The sequence below is a fragment of the Brienomyrus brachyistius genome, chromosome 3 (assembly GCF_023856365.1).
Source record: "Brienomyrus brachyistius isolate T26 chromosome 3, BBRACH_0.4, whole genome shotgun sequence".
NCBI lineage: Eukaryota > Metazoa > Chordata > Actinopteri > Osteoglossiformes > Mormyridae > Brienomyrus > Brienomyrus brachyistius.
In genome coordinates, this window is record NC_064535.1 from 8,830,856 (window position 1) to 8,852,482 (window position 21,627).

The 21,627-nt window shown below is 41.8% G+C and overlaps 2 protein-coding genes across 3 annotated transcripts; one reads left to right on the top strand and one right to left on the bottom strand.

Annotated features, from left to right (window-relative positions):
* Window positions 1-236: 236 nt before the first annotated feature.
* Window positions 237-3,012, bottom strand: LOC125738477 (glutathione S-transferase omega-1-like). The gene is made up of 7 exons (XM_049007431.1): window positions 2,940-3,012; window positions 2,613-2,648; window positions 1,800-1,908; window positions 1,487-1,709; window positions 1,137-1,238; window positions 834-940; window positions 237-689 (listed from the first exon to the last, which is right to left on the bottom strand). Exons 2-7 carry the CDS (start codon window positions 2,638-2,640, stop codon window positions 539-541), a joined length of 720 nt encoding a protein of 239 aa, XP_048863388.1. The 5' UTR covers window positions 2,641-2,648; window positions 2,940-3,012; the 3' UTR covers window positions 237-538.
* Window positions 3,013-3,123: 111 nt separating this feature from the next.
* cfap43 (cilia and flagella associated protein 43) lies at window positions 3,124-21,390 on the top strand. Of its 2 annotated transcripts, XM_049009352.1 has the most exons (38): window positions 3,124-3,237; window positions 3,774-4,027; window positions 4,580-4,676; window positions 4,791-4,958; window positions 5,216-5,366; window positions 5,783-5,939; window positions 6,063-6,145; window positions 6,293-6,424; window positions 6,542-6,655; window positions 7,329-7,409; window positions 7,724-7,872; window positions 8,431-8,534; window positions 8,622-8,771; window positions 10,166-10,332; window positions 10,429-10,593; window positions 12,034-12,164; window positions 12,344-12,512; window positions 12,857-12,961; window positions 13,699-13,776; window positions 13,860-13,985; window positions 14,156-14,260; window positions 14,560-14,676; window positions 15,146-15,349; window positions 15,462-15,668; window positions 15,940-16,026; window positions 16,295-16,375; window positions 16,528-16,653; window positions 16,812-16,931; window positions 17,270-17,377; window positions 17,654-17,740; window positions 18,205-18,293; window positions 18,454-18,661; window positions 18,895-19,007; window positions 19,538-19,697; window positions 19,779-19,943; window positions 20,197-20,277; window positions 20,634-20,787; window positions 20,960-21,390. In XM_049009352.1, exons 1-38 carry the CDS (start codon window positions 3,209-3,211, stop codon window positions 21,133-21,135), a joined length of 4,998 nt encoding a protein of 1,665 aa, XP_048865309.1. In that variant the 5' UTR covers window positions 3,124-3,208; the 3' UTR covers window positions 21,136-21,390. The 2 variants fall into 2 exon arrangements, with proteins under 2 accessions (XP_048865309.1, XP_048865310.1); XM_049009353.1 differs by lacking the exons at window positions 19,779-19,943; window positions 20,197-20,277; window positions 20,634-20,787; window positions 20,960-21,390 and having other exon boundaries at window positions 19,257-19,572.
* The last annotated feature ends 237 nt before the right edge of the window (window positions 21,391-21,627 follow it).

The following is a 21,627-nucleotide window of genomic DNA, read 5'->3' on the forward strand; positions in this document are numbered from 1 at the left end:
GAACACTTACCTGTCAGAGCCAAACTGTTTGAATGACAGCATGTTAATTAAGAACTTCTTGTGCTTATTGCAGGTAATGTATCAAAGATCATTAAACTGCTGGCACAGTTATATACTCATGGTTGAACTGTAACCAAATATACAACTGCTGTGTAGCTAATGAAGAAGCGAGGCACAAAGTGACCCGCACACAAAAAAAATGGAAAAAAATAAATAAAATCACAGAATTCGGAGCATCACCAGTAGGAATTTTAATATCAAAATGTATTTTATAAATCACTTTATCACCACGAACCATCTGAAGGACTGGTTTCTGCAGGAAGGACCTAATCAAATCAATTCAAATCAAATAATCCAATAACACAATTGAAAGCAGAAACTCGGAGTTCGACAACTTGATTAATCATCAGCGGACTCAACACAGTTTTGTGTTATTTGGTATCATTATCATTTGACAGATAATATACAACTGTCATATAGAAGAGATTCGTAGAAAAGAGAAAACAATGAATGACAGAAGAACAGACGAGAAAAATCTCTACAACCCTAAGTCATAGTTGGGGTTGCCATCAAAGTAGTTTTTGATGAAAGCTTTGTGGGTCTTGCTATCAAACATGGTTGCCTTGACAGTGGGATCCTCAACCATTCGCTTCATCCACTCCTTCAACGCCGGGGCTGCATCCAAGTGTCTGGAGAAACCGTGAAACATTTATGCTCCACAGCTATTCTTGTAGATCCCATTTTAAAGAGCATAGCAGATCCCTTCTGGTATGATCATCTCAAAGCCATGCAGAATATAACCTTAGATATTCAGGGTAACAAGCGATACTTACTGTGCCACTTCAAAGCCATCGACCCTCTCAAACCAAGGCCACATCAAGTAATCAATCATAGTCACAGAATCTCCTCCAAAAAACTTTGTCTTCCTGCCAACTAGAACCTGGAAAGCAGACATACATGCACATATGAATCCGGTAGTAATGTAGCAGGAAACTCCAGAAGAATAAAGTCCACATGAAAAAATCGTTCCAATATTTGTTTCAAAGGAAAGTCTTATTGACCAAATCCAACATTACATTGCATTACAGCAGTAAATGCCTCAAGAATGCAATACCAGGCTCATCATCTTAACAAACCTCATTGAGTTTTATGAATTTCCCTTTCAGATCTTCTTCGTCGGCAGACGTGTCCTCACCCTTCCTCTTCCCAATAGGAATTTTATAAATCACTGCAATCACCTTAAGTAGAATGTAATACGTTATTGTGTAAATAACAGATGGTCAATGCGATTGGCCACTCTCACACTGGAGAGTCTGTAAGAGTTACTGTAACAGGTTTTCTAATGATGCAGAATACAGGCAACAGCACAACCAACATTCCAACATTCAATGAAAGGTTCAGTATGAGTCCGCTGGAAAAATATGGGAAGCTAATGTCCTGTCAACGACGTTTTCATACATATGTTGAGCTACAGGTGAGTTACTACCTTGGAGAACTCCTCAAGCAGCATCTTCTGCTGGGCCTTCTTAAATGGGTCAGCTGGAAAGAGCTTCTTGTCCTGAAACGCTTCATCCAGGTACTCACACGTGATCACCGAGTCACAGATCAGCTGACCTTGCACAGTTTCCAAAACTGGAACGGTACCTGCTGGATTTTTGTCCAAGAACCAACTAGGTTTGTTCTTCAGATGGATGTTAATGACTTCATAGCTGAAAATGAGAGTGTGATGCTGTTCATTGTCACCTTTGAAATATAACATAAATTGTTATAGCAGCGGTTGTGATTAAATCGAAACTCACTTGATACCCTTGGCATTGAGCACCAAACGCGTCCTTTCAGCAAAGGGGCAGAACCTCATGCTGTATATGCGGATTTGGGAATTGGTCACTGGACCCGGAGCTGGGGATCCTATTGGTTTAGAACAGGAGGAGTGATTCAGAGGAAATAATGGCACGAAGGGCAACGATTATTAAACAATCTTTTTAACGATACTTCGATTGTACACAAGCTTTATAATTTTCTTTTAGAATAAACAGATACAATTAACAATACACTGCACACAGTAATTGCATTTAATGCAGCTTTTGCACATCTTCGTTAATTCATTCGTTCGTTCGTTTTACATAAGCCTACCACTTATCCCACACATGGTCAGTCGGGTCCCAGAAACAACAAGGCAGGAATAAAACAGAACGGAGCACCAACCCATCACAGGGCTCACGCACCATTCACACGCACCATTCACAGCAACGGATATTTTGGCAACACCTTAGCGTGTCCATCAGTAAACCGACAAAGTGCAGGGTCAAGCAAAATCGATTTTTCTTAATTTTTGATATTTCCTCCTATCAAAAATTTCGCCTGTCAATCATGACTTCATTATAAAGTCAATTATTTAAAAAGGTCAGACTAATAAGATGCCAATTTAATACAAACACAGTGAGTCAGCAGAAATATTGGCAAATAACGACTTGGTGACTAATCTGCACTTCCACTCTGAAAAAGCGGCAGTACTTTTTTTGATACCGTACACCTTTTCACGCATAACGCATACACTTTTTTTTTTTTTTAAAAAAAATCATATTAGTTGTTAGTAAAAGAAAAGCGATTACCTTTAACGAGACATTTCTGCGAAGCCATTGGATCACCTAGTTGAAACATGCATAAAGAAGACAACACAGTAATGTTGTTTTTACGGCTTAGGCCTACAACACAGTCATTTCGGAAAATACAAGTATTTCAAATTCGCTTTCTAAAAAATGTCCTAACTAATTGATTAGCATAAGAGTACGGTTCATATTGCTCTAAGTTTAATAGATATGAATCGCAAAGGCAAAATCCCCACTCTATTTAAGTTGCATTCTTAAATAGTGATCGAAGGATTCCTTGCATAAAACCCGCAGAAATATATTTAGAGACATTAAATGAAATGCACGCACAAGTTCGCCGTGATCTGCAGGTGCTGTCAGTAAACGGACTGATCGCCGGCGTTCGGGTCTCAGTAGAGTCTAGGTTCGCGCCCCGTTTTTCAGCCAATCACATAAAGGGTCTTTCGGAGTGGGCGTGGCTTTTGGCAATGTTACGGCTGGCTGCCATGGAAACCAACAAACGCTTTCAGTGTCCAGCCGAAAGAGAAAAAAAAAACGACCGAAGACTTCTCTTTTCTGACTATTTCCACGATTGAAAAATTCCTACAAGTATTTTGCTTATGGATGCTTTGGAAAATCTGGAAGTCGGGTATGGTTGTTACTGATGTCGCCTATTAACTACTGTCAGCAAATTCAGAACAGTAATATGAAATATTCCTGTTTTACTTGGTTCAGAAGTCTAATTAGACTTCAAGATGTTTTAATAAGATTATGATAAATGCTAATTTGAATTATCTAAGTTTTCTCTTTATACTATATAGCTAAATTTAAATATATATTCCTGCTGTTGATATTGTAGTTACGTTCAGGGATGTTGTCTCCAGTCTGGTCCCACTATGTCCTGACATCCTCTATATGCTGGATTCCATGGGGCTCCACACTTCATAGCCTAAAATGATTAGACATTAGATATTAATCCATCTTCCAGCCACTAACAAAGTATGGAGAACTTAGAGACTATGACTGACTGACTGCAAGTTCTGGAGGAACCTGCTCCTTCACCACACATGATACGCAATACTATAAATCGCTTTTAGTCTGTTCCCTGTGACTGATGGAGTTCTCATCCAGAGTGCCTGGTACTTTATGTCATAGGTTGTGCGTTCATGTTACACTTTATTACAGGTGGGTACAGGGTTTTACCCAGCAAAATGTGGAATTTGTGGACACGAAAACTGGCTGCTACGTTTGTGGGAATTTCCTGGTTTTCTTTGACACGGAGACCAAAATGAGACGGACGTTTCAGTGCCCCGGCCGTGGCATAGGGGTCTTCACTGCCTGCGGGTCTTGGAGGACCATAGCCTTCTCCGAGCACAAGCTGAACCCTTCCATATTTGTATACACCTACCCTGAACTGCTCCTCAAGAGTGAACTTAAGGGTATGTATGTATGTATGTATGTATGTATGTATGTATGTATGTATGTATGTATGTATGTATCTATCTATCTATCTATCTATCTATCTATCTATCTATCTATCTATCTATCTATCTATCTATCTATCTATCTATCTATCTATCTATCTATCTATCTATCTATCTATCTATATGCATGCATACCGTCAATTCCACATGACTACTTGTTTTTGAAAACCAAACAAATCCATAACAAAGTAATGCCAAGTCCAGTGATCTCCTACTGGTTAGGGAAGCACACTTGTGACTGAAAGGTTGTGGTTCGATTCCCTGACCAGCAAGGGGCCACTGAGGAATTATGAGCAAGGTACAGCCCTCAAGCCCTGCAGGTGTCATGGCACGTTTGGGCTAAATGCAGAAGACACATCTTGTTGTTACGTACTGTGGCGTGTCAACAATGGCAATTAATGACTTTAACTTTAATCCTTATAGATAATGGGATCCTTCAGATGATGGTACTATTGGAACACAGTCGTATGAATTGTGTTGTTAGTTTTGTACTGGTTTGCTTTGCAGGTTCAGCCAAGTTGGACTATACCTCACTCGCTCTAAGTGATGCAGGCCCTTATTTGGCCTGCTGCTCTTCCATTCCTGACCTCACACTCACGCTCTGGTAAGAAACTAGCTTCAGTTTCTTCTCAGTTCACTCTATCAGGTAGATGCACAGGCCAGGCAGTGCAGAAGAGCAGATCTGCGTCAAGGCGACAAATAAGTGTTTGTTTTGTAGGAACTGGGAGACCGCGGTGCCACTCTGCAGCAAGACACTGGCAGGAAAGGAGGTCAGGGATCTGACCTTTAACCCCATGACCTGGAACCAGATGTGTGCCACAAGTGCATCAGCCATTAGAATTTGGAGTGTTGAAAAATGTGATAAGTTGCACATAATGAAATCAAGGTAGAGCTGCTCCTGTTTATATGATTATAGATATACATATATATTTCTTATATATTATTTTTATTGTATAGTAATAGCACATGCATTTTATACAACGTTTACTGGATTTTTATTTTACCTTTCTGTCAGGATACTAATATCGTTGTGTGAAGTTTCATTAGATAGCTCTGTTCATTTCATATTTATTCATCAGTCAATTCAGTGATTTCAGCCAAAACAGGGCTGTTGTGTCAAAAGATAGTTTGTTTTCTCCACAGTGAGATTTCCCTCCCAGCTGCTGATGGTTCTGTGATCGAATGCGTATCCAATCTTCGGCATGACACTGGCGGCAAATTCTCTTACTATGGTCCCCTAATGCCCATTTCCGCCATCGCTGGGCTTGTAGGAGCCGAAGCAGAAATGTTTGTGGTACCGTATGAGACTTCCTGAAATGCTGAAGACCGGTCCTGAAATACAGCCAATCTCTATACTTTGTGGTTGATGTTAACAACAGAAATAAACAATAATTCATAATATATGATGCATGCAATTATTTAATAAATAATTTGAGCATGTCGGTACTGGCTAATGGTGTTCAGTCATAAATAGCAATGCTGAAAAAGAAATGTGCTGTTTCTAAAGAAAATAATCTTTGGCAAATAAGAGGAGTGGCACGCATCCCTCTGAAGTCTTGCAGCTTAACTATGACTTGGCAAGAATTCGATAATGGAACAAACCCATAATGCTTTGAGTCACAAAATGTATAGAATCATACAGAGTTTGCTAATGCTCTTGTGCTCAGTTTCAAATAGTAAGATTAATATCTTTTTTTCTTACTTGAAAAGCCTGTTGAACAGGAAAGAACCAAGCTGTGCCCCAGCGCCATCTGCTGGACATCCTCATCAGAAATATACGTAGGCTGCAAAAACGGCCACTTACTAAAGGTCCAGCCTGACAATAAAAGCGTCTCCATTCTGGTTGATTCCAATTGTAATCCAACAGGTGGGTCCTCTTAGGTCATGCTTTCTTCTCTAATGCTATCCATGCCTGAATGTTCATTGTTCATTATTTATCTGGCTTAGCTGCCTTTTACTGTGCTTGCTGTGTGTTCTGTTCATCCTATAGCGGCTAGCGTGGATCCCGTACTGCATGAAGGGAGTCTTTGCAGTCTGGTGTTGCACAGAGATGGCCTGTTAGCTGCTGGACAAGTAAGAACCACATTAACTCCTATACTCAGAGCAATAAAGTTAATTCTAATCTAATCTAATCTAATCTAATCTAATCTAATCTAATCTAATCTAATCTAATCTAATCTGATGTTGACCTGGATTCCATTTGGTTTTGTATCTCCACAGGATGGCATTTTACGGTGTTTAGATATTAAAGGGACGGAGGTGCGGGTCAAGCAGCAGTGGGATTTGAAGGAGCCCATTAGAACAGTTCGCATCTCCCCAGACTACGACATCCTCCTTTTATCTTCTAACAGCGTAAGTGCTAGGCTACCTTGGAGCTGATGTCGCTAGGCAACTTAACTTCTGTGAGGGCACAATTACTGGTTCGGCTATTAGATCCCACAGATAACTGAGAATCTCTGGTCTTCCCAGGGCAATGTGTACAGCAGGTCACTACGGACTGACAAGACAGAGAAGGTCCTAGACACTCTCTCTGGGGACTTTGTGGCGGCTGCTGCACTTACCACAGATAGGAACCTCTGCGTGGTATCTATGCTGTTTCGTGACTTTGTCAACACCTTGCTAGTCAAACAGTTTTCCTGATTATGTTGGTGACGTAGTTAAACGGCTGCCGTTGAAGCTCCACCCAGTCTGTGCATTGAAGGCTGACATAACATGACAAAAGCAGATTAACTTTATTCTATTCAAGCGAAAAAAGACCTGTCACATCCTGCCCAGGGTTATTACGTTGGAAATTTATACAAAAGCAACTTGCTGAAATTCCTACAGAGTCTAGGAAATATACTAGGGCACTGGGTTCAGAGTAATGCAATAGAGAATAAAAAAAATACCGTTTGCTAGATGTTAAAGTTGACACAAATTTGCACACGTTCCTATTGTAATAAACATTGATTAGCGGCTAAGGGGGAAATGCATTGTGCTTCTCTGGCTACTACTGTAGCCTCACACCTTCAGGATTGCGGGATTTAAATCCTGCCCAGACTCAGAATACATACGTGAAGTTTGCATGGTTCTCTAGTTTCGTACCATAGCTCAGAAATATGCGGTTAGGTCAACTGATATCTCTATATTGCCCCTTGTGTCTGAATATGTGTCCTGGGCTTAAGTAGTGATTTACTCTTCATATAGTTCCATGCCTTGCTCTGTGAAATGCTCATTGACCTTAGTGTACAGTCGTGTGAATGTCTCCTAATTACAGTCGGTTCGGGAATCCGGGATGCTCCAGCTGTGGGCTGTTGATAGCGTGTCCTGTGTTGGATGCCTGTCTCTCCACACTGAGGTGTGTATCTAATCCGGCATGCATTCTTTCAGCTTAAAGTTACCGTCTCTCCAGGTACAGGTCTTCAGTTCTGTCTTAGCAGCTGTATTCTACGCCTTCGGGTCTTTGTTATTCTGTCTGTATCTTGGTTTCTTAAGGCCAGCAACTCTGACAATGCAGTTTTTTGCTGAGTTATCCTCACGAATTAGAAAACCCGAACGAGAAATAAATGGGGATCAATCCTCCCCCTCCCCCACTCAATTCTGGCCCCATACCAGGTACTGGAACACATGCTCAAACATCATGTAAGGGTTCTCTGGTCCTTGTGTCCCCAGGTGACCAGCCTAGCGTGTTGCCCATGTGCCCAGTATGCAGCTGTGGGCACCAGGAGTGGCCACGTGCTGTTTGTGGACCTGACTCAGACAAGGAGGCCTCGTGTGGTTCACAGGCACAGGATCTGTCACTTTGCAGTTGAGCACTTGGTGTACGTGTTTATGTGGGAGTAACTATACTGAGCACATATGGCAGCATAAGGAAAGCCCGTTATGTAAAAACACACTGAGACACAGGATGTCACACAAGGATGTTACACAATCAACAGAGCACAGGAATCATACATCCATCTTCTAACCATTTATCCCGATCAGAGTTGGCTGGAACCAATCTGTTTAGGGCACAAGTTTTGAGTAAATTCTGTATGGCATGCTAAACTATATCATGCACTATGGGTAATTTAGAGACACCAATTAGCCTAATTGTATGGGGGCAGCCCACATAAAACAACATCCAAAGTCCCCCAACATCCAAAACTTTATTCATACCCTCAATCATGGAGGCTAGTGGTAACAGTACTCCCGCCACCACAGAGAGAAGCAATAAATTCTGTTATTTTACAATGGTTAGCATCTTTGCAAAACACAGACATGCTTTTTATACACTTTGACCCTGTACTACAGGTTTTATGGAATACTGATGAATGGATGCTTCTTAAAAATAATTCTTACATTAACTTTGTTCTTCCTTTCTCTGCCTCTGTTGACAGTTTTGACCAAGAAGGAAATTTCCTGCTCTTAGGAGCCACAGATTTGCATGTTTATGTGCTCGATGCAAGACCTTCCAGGTGCTTCGAGATCATCGGCTACGCAGGTCCTGTTAGCTGCACCGTTTTCTGCTGAGTTGTGCTGACTGTGTGATGTAGCTTTTTTTGACGACTGGGTTGTACTGCTGTTTCAGAGGCGCCTGGAACTGTACTGGGCGTGTCGACCCACAGCCGGCCAGAGGGTGGCAAGGTGCAGGTTCTGCTTCTGTGCTCAGTGGAAGGGGAGGACCCCAAGCAGGGCCGTCGGCTGCTGACTTTCTGCCTGCCTGTGTCTCTGCTACAAGGTGATTTCTCTGACCATTAGGAGTTTTGCATAGGCTACTGTACCGTCCTAAAGCATCACATCAATGGCAGTAGCAATGTCTTCATTTATTTGCTTAAAATGTATTTGACTTGTTTGTCAATCCAAAGGTCACTCAGCATCTTGCATGGATTTTTTTATCAACTGAAAATCAGTCCTGCCACAACGTGACTATTGCATTCCTGAAAAACCTGGCATTCACTAAAATGCATACTGACATACACATATCCAGCGGGAAAGATAGGGCTAGGGAAATGGAACTCCATAATTTAGTCACGTATGCGAAACGAAATTTAATAAATAATAAAATTTGTGAAGCAATTGCCAATAATGTAATTAAATTAATTTAAGAATAAATAAATTCATTAAATTAATATAAATTAAATTAATGCATCCACGTCGTTTGTTTTCTGAAACCACTTGTCCTATTCAGGGTCACAGGGTGTCCAGCCTATAGGCACAAGGTGGGGAACAACCCAGGATGGGGGGCCAACCCACTAGTTTGTCCATTGCCGAGAGTCGGGAATCATTCAGGAACCATTTGCTGTATTTTCTGACCCCACTAGATGGCGCTCTTGGCTTGCTTCGGGGCATGCTTTGAGCCCTTTTTTGAACGGAAAGCACCATCTAGTGAAGTCAAAAAATGCATCAAATGGTTCATAAGTATAATTTTGCCCATCACTACACCACATTAGTCGGGAGTAGTGAGCCACAGCCACCTCGCACCCGGGCATTCATGCAGCACAAATGCAATGGATTATGGTAGGCGGAGGGCCACTGTAGGTAATATGGTTACACACAGTCTACGAGAAATGAATTAAAAAATATTGTAGTGTGAATAAGCATGGAATTTTTCCTCTACTACATCTCTTTTTCTGAACTTCTGCGTAACTTCCAAGTTCCAGAAAAAGATTCTGGTTCCAGAAAAAGGTTCTGGTTCCAGAGAAAGGTTCCCTCGGCGTGAAAATAATAATAATATATCAGTCACAACAATTGCATTAGATCATATTCTCAGTATGTTATGACACATTGTAGCAGGTCTCACTGCACTCCATCCAATAGCATCTTATCCAGTATAAGCTGGAGACAATCCCAACTCGCCATAGAGCATAAGGGTCAGGGGAACACTGGATGAGATGTCAAGCACATCCATACACTATAGGTACCTTAGAGCTGTCAATGAACCTAATTGTAAGTCTTCTGACTGGGGAAGCAATACCTGAATGAAATCCACACAGCATGGATATCAAGACTCCACATATAGAGAGCAGAGGCAGAATTCTAAACCCTAAGCTTGAAGGTGAGGTGCATCAGTACAGCTCACTGACTAGCTGTAGCTCCTGTGGGAAGAGTAATATGGAATTGAACTATCTCCAGGTGATGAAGGCTGCAGTGACCTCCAGGGCCGCATACCAGACAACCTCCTGCAGAAGCAGCAATTTGAGGCTCCTCTGCCTCTCTGCTCAGTTGTCCTGGCACCCAGCAACAAAGTGTTCAGCTACTGCAACAAGAGCAAAACTCTACAGAGGTTCCAGCTGCCAAAGGTGCAACTTGGTTTTGATAAGCAAAACACTGAGATCCTTTGTCTCTGAACAATCTTTTGCCTCCTTGCATTACCTCAATGTTTGCTTGTCCAACAGAGTACCAAGTCTTTAGATACTACAAAGGTTGTACAGCTAACTCCAGAACAGGAAGTGGAAGGGCACCCTCTTGGCCCTGCCTCTGTCCAACTATCGCCTCATAAGCAGTGGCTGGCATCGGTGGGGAAAGACGGCCAGCTGCGTGTTCGCGAGGCCTCCCGTATGGTATGACCTGTAGCATAATTAAATTAGGCTAAAATTACTTTTGACTTCTTTTTACTTAGCTAGCTAGTTAGCTACATCAGAGTCCTGATAATGCCTGTCTACCCTGCTGTTTTGTCTGGGTTTCTCTTGTATTTTAGCCTTCATTCCTGAGATCCAGATTCCTGTCCTCTTGTTTTCCCATAAATCCCCCCATTTTTTTGACCTTTCATAAGATTAGGCATACATAACTGGACTAATAAACTAGTAATGGCCAAATGAAGCTCCTTGAACCATTTGCTGTATTTTCTTTCCCCACTAGATGGCTTGTTTTGGGGGCATGCTTTGAGCTGTTTCTGAAGAGAGCACCATCTAGTGGGATCAGCAAGTACAGCAAGTGGTTCATGAAGCTTTATTTGGCCATCACTACAACCAATCTCTGTAATGATGTGTACTTTCTACAGTCCTTCAGCAGCGAAACATGTTGTGGTATGAAGAACATTAGCGACATCTAATGGGGAAAAGAAGTCAAGCATTTTTTTATAGGTGGAGTTTATCTAAATTCTTTTGTGCACTGAGCTGAGAATGAGCGAGGAGTGGAATGGTGGGCAACCGGCCAAAAAGGGTATTTTTTTGTGTAGGGACCTTTCAGAATTGGAGGAGGTTTACCCATATTTGACTAAGAGCTGTGTGGATCAAAACCATGCTTTTTGTAAACTTTGTTGCATAGACTTTAGAGTAAGTCATGGTGGGAAAAGTGATGTTACCTAACATGATAAATCAGCAAAGCGTAAGGGTGCCCAAGAGTCGCAGACACACACTGCGAGTTTGATGTCATTCACGTCCAGAAATATCTGTGAGGAGGATTGAATCACCGGAGTTGAGTTGAATTTGAAAATGCTATGTGCAAAAAATATCATTCTGCAACCTGTGTTTACAACAAGTCCCTACAGCTCCTGCAAGGCTCTCCCTCTCTCCTCCTCTCCATTTTCCTACTCAATCTCTCTCCCACCCATTGCGAATAAACTTCTAAGTGCTGAATTTTATGCCCCCTTTGTGGTTCCATTTAAGTTATGTGGGGCGTGTTCACAGCATTTCACCTTCAACCAGATATCTGACCACCTGACTTTAGTCACTTAGCTAATCTAGGATCCAAATCACAGCTCGAGGGGAGGTTCAGTGTGGGACTCTGGAAAATATCCCTAGATTTCAAAGCCCAATAGAGAATTTTGCATCCAAAAATTGATAATATTCAATTCTGATGTTACAGATCGATGTAATTAAATTGTCACCTTAATAATAGGTTGATCACAATTCATGATGCATCTTTACACGTATATAGCAGAAACCCTTTCACCCATCCACCAATGAAGACTAGCTTAATATTTTGCTACTGTGCAGTGCGAAATGGTGCAGGACAAGTACAAGTACTTTTCTAACCATGGTTTATCTGGTTATTGACAGGACCAGTACCTGATGATGCAGTGTCACTCATGCTGGCTAGGCGGGGCTCGGAACATGTTCTTCACCCCTGACAGCCTGGCCCTGGTGACTATTGGCTCTCAGGATGGTTCCATGATCTGTGTGCGGCTCAGGTAAGCCCAGCTCAGGTAAGCCCAACTCAGGTAAGCCCAGCATTTAACTCAGGATGTCTTCGTGTTGGTTCCATTACAACCCAGAGACATTGTAATGGGCAAGTTTTTAATAAGACCTTTTTGAATTATGCTATATATATGTTAAATAACACTTGATTTTTGTTTGTATGCTCTTTCAGTATCAAAACAGCTAATGGTGAATCCAGTGCAGCAGCTCAGTTTGCACAGAGCCTGACCTCCAAGCTCAAACCTCTCCAGACCACGGAAAACCCCATCCTCAGCCAGTTGCCTGAGTGGGAGCCACAGGCTTGCTTGCCCTGTAGAACAGCACCCCACGACAGAGAGGAGGTACATTGTCAGTCTCATTGGTAACACGGTTTTTTGTTGTCCTGCATTTGTCCACTTAAATTTGACATCATTTGGTTTCAACCATAACAGTCATTAATGTGGCATGTTGGCTCAGTGGAGAGCATTGCTGTCTTACATTTGCAACATTGGGGGTTTGAATTCTGTCTGGTTAACTGCTTGGAAGATGGGTGAACACAAGAATTGCGTTTCCTTGGTCAATTATAGTAACTATAAAAGGATTTATGGATGAACTTTGAATTGTCTTGTATCTTTATACTTTACAGTAAAGGATTTGGTTAAATCAGAGATACGTTTGTTGAAACCAAATTGCAACATCTGTTTAGGGAAGTCTATCAGACCCGGTGGAGACTGAACAGGAAGGGAGAACCACCAGGCCCCCCTCAGACCCCCTGGGAGACCGCACATGGCTGGAGCATAAGCAGGATGAGGTCTTCAGTAAAGCTGATACATTGTCATTTACTTTATTACACTCCGAATATATCACTTCAATAGAGAATATTTTCACACAGATAAGGAGATCCAGGCTCTAATGTTTATCAAGATGCATACTTGCGTATTCTTGTGTTCTTGCGTGCCTGTTTGATGTCATCTTCCATTTCCAAAGTACAGTTCCAATAATTAAAGCAGAAGTATGGTGGACGGTGTAAATCCGCAGGTGTTGTTCTTGCCCTCCCGCTAATGAGAACAATCCCAGGATTCATTGCGTCCAAAATTTGTTCTTGGGAGGCAAGTTAGCAAGACCACTCTTGCCAAGAACACAAATACATTCTTTGTGTTCTTGGTATTGATAAACACCCGAAGACTTGCTCTCATAGTACTGTAACCGTGCATATAGATTTCTTGCTTCAAGAAGGCATATTAGCACTCTAAATCCGACCTAGGCCAAAATTTGGTTGCAGATATGAACTGCTGGTAATAATAATAGTTATCATATAACCAATGTCGTAGCTGATGTGAGTGTAGTTTTTCGTTAACCAGCAGAGGGCAGTATTTCCCGATATGAATTGTTTAACACTGTTACTGCTAAGTCACCTGTAAAGGAGACTTTGGGCCAGTATCTAGAACACACTTACCTCACCTCACTCTCACAGTGCAAATTACAGGTCATTGCACAAGTTGCACCTTCATCCATACCTTCTTATTATGTCATCTCAATACCCCACAGGTCATCAGAGAACAGAGGCGACGGTTTTCTGCAGAACACCAGAACTTGAGAAATAGCATGAGGGAGATCTGTGAAAGAGTAAGCAAGATGGTCAGGGCTCTGGATCAACGTGCATGTTCAGTGCTTCCCGGAAGGGCCTCAGCTGATCATGATGTCTGCAGGTCCAGGAGATGATGAGGGAGAATGAGAAGCTGCCAGACATAGAGAAGCTGGATCCCCTGGAGTTTAACCTGGATGTTGAAGGGCTGCAGCAATTACAGGCCGAGGGGGAGGAGGAAGTCACCAAGGTGACGGAGTTAAGGATTCCCCAAAGGCTGGAGCTGCTAGCTTTGCTGAATATGGCCCGATACGCAACATTTTGCCACACATATGACTGTTGCATTGAGGATATACTTACCTTCCTAAAATGTTAGAAGCTGAATGGATGAGATCGTTGAATGATTTCTTTACCGTTAAGGTCCAGAATGAGATTGAACTGGAAAACCTAACCAACTGCTACCTCCGTGAGGTCCTCAAGCGGGAATGCTGGGATTCCATGAAGGTCAAAGGGCGTGCCATCAAGGTAATGCAAGGACGATGCAGAACTACTGAGAAAAATAAAGGGGATGTGTTTTGTTTCATTGTCTCCATTGAATGGCCTGAAGCAAGTATGTGCAATATGAGGTCAAATAAGCAAATCCCACATGAAATGAAACAGGTGCGTTCATTGTATGAGTTTCACTGTCGCCTCTGGCCTGCTCTCTGGGGGCGCTGGGCGGGGACAGTGTAAAGTGCTTTTCGAGACAATGTATTGTTGTGAAAATACGCTGTACAAAAATAGAATAAAAATGAATTGAATTAAAGTATGTTTGCTATCCTCAGGCCTTCCACTCGGACCATGAGGTGAAAAACTACCCAATGAAGGAACGCACACAGAAGGAGCTGGAAGATCTGCGGAGGGTGCAGTGCATGAGGGCGATTGAGCAGGCGGAGCAGAAAGTCAGTCCTGCAGAGTGGCCTGGGGACTTAAAGGATTCACACACACACACACACACACACACACACACACACACACACACGCTTGTATTCATAGCTTTATGGGGACTCTCCATCAATTTGCATGGGAAAAAAGCCTAATCATAACAATGATAACCTTAACCCTACTCAGCCCTTTTGGCATTTTTTAGTTTTTTGACTGCAGTTACAGATTTTTATAAAATCGAATGTCCAAAAAAAAAAAGACAAATCTTTAATCACATTGTGGGGACATTTGGTCCTCACAATGTAATGTATATCTGACCCCCCCCCCCCCCCACACACACACACACACACACTACATAGACACACAGTTCCTGAAACACACAGATAACATTTCAGAGTGACAGCAGAGTAATTCAGTGGCTACAGCTTTTAATCTTTTTGAAAATGAAGAGAATGGAAGTGCTTGAGGTGCTGATGGTGTGTACAGACCCAACGTGGGATCCTGGAGAGGAAGAGCAGAGTGCCAGGTGAGGGGGAAGAGGAAGAGGAGCAGGAGGGAGGTGGAGAGGTAGAGAGCTTTGCCCTTGCTGGCAGCCTCAGTGCCCAGTTTGGTGTCTCCAGCCCGTACCTGTACAGCCAGTTTGAACTGCAGACACGGGAGCAGAAGATCAATCAGATAACACTGCTTCAGGTGTGTGGTTCTTATGGTTTTTCACATTTTTTTGTAACTTTATTGAATAACATCACCTTTTAGTTTTTATTCATTTTTTGCTATTTTGCTTTTCACTTTCTTTTCCTCGAAGGATGTCATTTACCAGTTAAAGACTGCATTCAACGCGGAGTTTTCCAGGCTGTATGAAAAGAAGGAGCAAGAGTTTGGTCGCGTGATTGAAAAGAACAAGCGGATAGCAGAGATCATGACTGAGCTTGGCCTTCAGGGGGAGCTGTGGGAACCGGTGTTGACAGACAGTGAAAGACCAGAGAGAGCCTTTCATGTGGATGACTCAGAGGTACTGCAGGAGGCATAAAACATAGAAGGTCCAACAGTCATTCAAGAATTTATACAGCTGTTATGCTAGCACAGTATTTTTGTGAAGACTGAACACCTCTGTAGTATTGTTGGGTCATGCGAGTTTGGTCACAAATAGCTCAACAGAGAAATTTTCAGCCATTGGACAAAAAGAAGGAGGATTTCTCTGCATGTTTAATGTTGGTTTATGGACAAACGCATTGGGTTTAATTTTAAACCAGCTGTCTTTGACAAGTTTGTGATCTTCTCAGATTAAAGTAGAGAAGTACATGAATCCAGAACAGGGTCAGGAGGCGGAGCAGAAGAAGGAGGAGGAGCAGAGGAAACTGGCTGCCAAGGTAGAGCCGACATAATTGGTTTTGGCAATACCAGGGCAGGGCAGAAGCTGTACATGTAGGGAAGACACGTAAGAACAAGTACAGCAGAAGGTATTTGGTGACTGTTTATCAAATATCCAGAGGAGAATAAAATCTGTGAAATGAATTTGCATTTCAAGGCTCCTGGCAACTGACATAGTTTCTGATCTAATTGGTGAAAGACAAAGATGTGTAGATGTCAAATTATTAATCTTTGACCAAGGTCATCATTTCTTGTTTTCCTTTATAGGGTGAGAATGTGAGAGAGAGAGCTCTCAAAGATATGATGGCTGGGGTCCTCGAACACAGGAAAGAAGACATATTAAAAATGGTGGGAAGGTGTTGATGTTTGGCACAAAATGTATATTAAGTGGTTCAGATTATTGTGACTAGTAATGAGTGTTTTATGAACCGGGATGATAATGGGTGAGGAAGTAGGTATGAATTGAGACAGGAAGTCCTGAACGTATGCTCTTCGTGCAGAACGTCTCCCAGCCCGACTTCATGACTAAGCCAGAGTCAGACTGGACTGAAGAGGAGAAGAAAATCTTTAAGGGGTTTGACAAAAAAGTCAAGGAACTGAGTGAGGAGCAAGAAAAATACAGGAAGGTGTGCAACTGGTTTCTTCACAGTCGACGTGACACCGATGGCTTGAGTTACTCACATGTAGACTAGAATGGACACAGATTAACTACCTTACTACCAAGACATGAACTTATATGCAATGTGTAGTTCAGTCTGTACCATGTAATTATATTCTGTTGCAGGCATTAGAAGTTGAAATGAAGAAACTACAAGCATCAATTAAAGATGCCGCCCAAGGGTTTGATGAAGCCTTAATAAGGATATTTGAGAAAAAAGTGAAGTGCGAAATGGTGATATGCCAGGTAATAAAGCCATTCATAAACATAACATAGTCTAAACCCACAAATAAAAAATGATCGCACTGATCCAAAATTGATCATTATATATAATTCTTACAGTCTTGGCTCAATGACCCAGGAAAGCTCAAATGAGGAAGTTAAGTGCTGCAATTAATTATATGGTTAACGCTAATGCTAATGTAGAAGCAGAATGTCAAATGTATTTGAATTTATTGTCATTATTTATTGACAGTCTTTATTAATGAGAATGCTAGTCAATGGTGCTACAGGAATTGAAACTGGCGCATTAACTTGTATTAACCTGTTTCGGAATATGCTCTTAATGGGATCATTTTTGGCAGGAGGAGCTGAAGATTGCCAACTTGGTGTATTCAGTCCTTATTGAGGAGGAAATCCTAAACAGAGAACGGCAACTCAACCACCAGCTTAAAAAAGCAATAACCTTAAAGGTACATTTATTTTTTATTGCAGTTTTCTTCCTTAAAACCTTTTAGAAGGGCAAGTGGAAAAGTATTCTAATTCATCCTTTATCCAGTACAAAACTTTATTGTAACATAGCGCCTAATGGCTTCTGAACAGAGAATCCATTCATTTTTCCCATTGCACATTGTTCTGCTAATTGAGTACATCCACCTGTAATTTTCCCAGTGGAAAACTTTTATTAGCCCTGGAAGGTGTTCTGTCTTTGTCTGTGTCATGAGCACAGCTCACATTTCTCATGATAGAATGAACTGGTGGAGGATGTGAGAAGAGCCAAGGAGCAAGTCGATGCTTTCAGGGAGACTTATGACGATGCTGTGGCTGAAGACAAAGTAAGATCCCTGCGTCTCACTGGAATACGACCTGTTACAGGCTCTGCCCATCAAACTGTGTGGCCATAATTTTACATAATTTTAATTTAAGTCGTACAATTCTAAAATCGGTGAATGACTAAAGTTTACTTTAGGTGGAAACAGAGGCTTTACTTTTTTGTAAACTTGTCCAAACCTGTCAATCTCCTGATAATAGGAGGGATTCCGTCAGATTTTTATGGTGCTATATTAAAATGTGGGCTTCTTGCCGGTCTGTTGTAAGAACTCATGTGGCAGAATCACTTTTTTTTATCATTAAACCCACACAGGATATCACAGAAGGTTTTCTGATACAAACAGAAGATTTTTAATAGAGATTCAGATCTAATTCTATACATAACTCAGACATAAAATTTCTTAATGATTGTAGAATTATGATATAAATTCTGTTTATATATTTAGTTTATGCGTTTCTGTCTATGTAGTTACTTGACCGGGGCTTCAAGAAGGAGTTCTTTGATGTTCCTGGACTCCTGATTGATCAGCTGTATAAGTTATACAAGAAGAGGCCAAGGTAAGATATTAACAGATGGAAAGTGTGTCTACATGTGTTTGGGTTAAGATCTTGCTGCACACTGTAACATTATGAGTCTTATTTACTTCAGTGGTGGTACTGAATGTATACACAGGCCAACAACAGCTTACTCAGTGGGTGTGGTGTGTTTGCGGCACAGGGTACAGAGAATGAGGACGCAGGTAGACACCGCGGGTCCTCTCCGGCAGAGGCCTTGGTCTGGGCGGGCAGCCAGTGAAGGGCTGGTACACTTGTTGAAAGCCATGGATGAGCTAGACACTCCGGAGCACATGCCTGAGGGCTTGGACAGAGTCACATGGGAACGCTTCTGTCGGTCCCGGAGGACTAAGGTGGAGAGTGAGCAACAGGTGGGGACTCTTTGTGTTGGAAGGCTTTGCAATGCATGGATTCTATGGGTGTCTCGTTATGACGTTGCCACCACTGAAGTTAATCAGAAATCTTTGCTTCAACTGCTTGTTCCAGGTATTAGTCATGTGTATATAGGAGTCTGGGAGGAGGAATGCATCAGACAACAGCAGAACTGAGCAAATAATGGTTACTGGGCTCGATTCATTGCTACTGTCTGTAACGATGCCTGCAGGTAAAACAAAAGGCCCTAACTCTGGCAGAGATGCAGGCCTTCTTGCAGAGGAGGATGGATGAGGAGGAGATGGCTGGACAGGAGGTTAAAAAAGTCATGGATGATCTGCACAGGTTAGAGTGTTCGATATGAGAACCTTGAGTCCATCAGGAGATTGCTTACAGAAATGCTTGTGTATCCCATAATGCTTTAAGTTGATATAATTTCACATGATATGCAGTCCTGTGCAAAAGTGTGAGGCAGTTAAAGAAAATGTTTAAAGCTATTTATCTGGGTAATAAGTGTACATTTGCTAAGAAATAAACTGGACTTTGAATATATGCAAATTAACAATAACAGGAACTTCTTATTTTCTCCAAAAGGTAGCTGATATTTTGTTGGATGGCTAGATGAACATCACTTCAGTGCTCAAACCTCTCCTCTAATTTGTTAAATAACTCATTGAGGTATCGATTAATCAAGCAAGATGGAGCAGTGGCCAAGTCAAAAATACATTGGTGTAATGAAAGGTTTTGAAATGTTTAACATAAAATACTTTGATAGACAAACCCAGTTTTACACCATGAAGATCATGTAAACATCATTTTCTTTCACTGCCTAAGACTTTAGCATAGTACTGCATATCCTGAAAATCTTGTCACAGCCTCAATGAAGAAAGGATCATATTCCGGTTGAACATCATGGTCCAGATCCTTATCAAGCAAGGGTTGGTGGAGCTGGAGACAGAGGACTTCAATACAGACTATTCTGACTCAGTACTTATCCATCGGAACGTTGTGGAGGATCTCAACGCGACTATTAAGGTTGGGCCAAAGTTCATACTTTAATTTGTTTAAATTACATCCATCCATATTGCTTCAAATCTGTTGATCATCTGGTGTCAGACTTTGGGAGAGCAGAAAATTGCCATCATGGTGGAGTGCAAGGACTTCCGCAAGGGTATCATCCGGCAAGAATGGGAGCACCGACGGATGTCCATGCAGATTGAGGACCTCCTGAACAAGGCCCGGGATATCCAGCAGCTGCATGTCACTCAGGAACTCCAGGAGGTGGGGGCTGCGTGACCCCATTGGATCCCACGCCAGCATTCTGTTCTCAGAACATTTTTGTGTAAAACTCCCACATTATTATACAATCATCAATAAAGCATGATACAGATTGATATAAAAATATTCTGATCACTTTCCTAAGTGTGCACATCATACTTGGAAAAACAGACGAAAGAACAGTAAGACGAGATATAGACTAAAAAAGATCAAACGTAAATGCCGATTTTTGTTGAAATTCTTTTCCTTCTTGAAGTATCTCAGTGAAACAGATCATGAGACCCGGATCGCAAAACAAATGTCAACTCTAGAAAAGAACATCTCACTGCAAAAGGAGGTAAGACACAATTGTTTCACAGACATTTCACAGACACGAATGCAGCTACTCTTTTTTGTTGAAGTATAGTATGATACTCATTATCATTCTAAATTTTCTGTTATATATGTTCAGGTGCTAACAATCTGTATTGAAAAATCGGCAACACTTTACTTGAGGCAGCAGTAAGTAGTTTAGTAACTCAGTTCCTGCTCAAGTACAAATCACGAACATATATAGCACTTAACTATGTTTCTGCTTAGTTAATACATAAAGTAAGCGTTCACTACTACATTATCTGTGCCCGCTCATGGAACGCGTTACCCAAAATAATTCCGAAATAAAATCACTAAGGAGACTTGGCCATTCATTTTAAGATTCATGAGAAGGACGTGAAGAAGATGAAGATGTTGATTCAGAAGCTGAACAAACAGGCCGCTCAGAGGGCAGCGAAGAACGCCGCGCTACACCAACAGCTGGAGCTCATGAACGTGACGGTGGCTGAGAGGAGACAAATCTGTGAAGCCGCAGGTAAAATTACTAACAAGACAGGCCAGGCTAAAATCCTGCCTTTAAGTGTTTAGAGAACATAATCCTCCTCCTACTTGCATACCACATCCATCAAAGAACCACAAAAGTACGATCTAGTATTTCCTGCTGCCTGACATTCAGTGATAAAACACGATGACCTGGTCTCCAACAGCAGTGGAGCAGACTCAAGAGAATAGCGCTAAGGAGCGCTACCAAGCCATCCTGGAGAGGACGCGTTTGCGGGAGCTGGCCAAAGCCCAGGCCCAGGAGCTGGACATCCTGCGAGCCGAGAGGGAGAGACTGAGAAAGAAAAACTTCCCATCACTGCCACAGTCAGGGCACAAGTGAGAGAAACGTGCCTCAGTGGAATTATTACTTTGTACCAACTTTGTTCTAAACTGATAATCTTACACAATCTGTATTATACAAGTACACAGATATATGCAATACTTCTTAGAGATGCAATATAATCCATCCATCCATCCATTTTCCAAACCGCTTGGGGTCCCAGAGGTGTGAGGCGACAGTGCTAACCACTGTACCACCATGCCGCCCCTGCAATATAATCTATACAATAAATATCAAACTTTTTATGAAAATTAATGTCTTTGGTTGGAACTCACATTTCTTAGAATAAAATCTTTTCCTATCTCCAGTCAGAATTTAGACCTGTGATTTCTGGACATGAATTTTATTGTAGCAGTAGAATTGCTTTCTAACTGTACAACCATACAACAAAAATATAAAGAACGATGGAGGACAACAATCACCAGCGGCAGAACCATCAATACAAGCTTAAACAGACCAGGATCTGGTGAATCTATTCGGTTATTGCTAGTA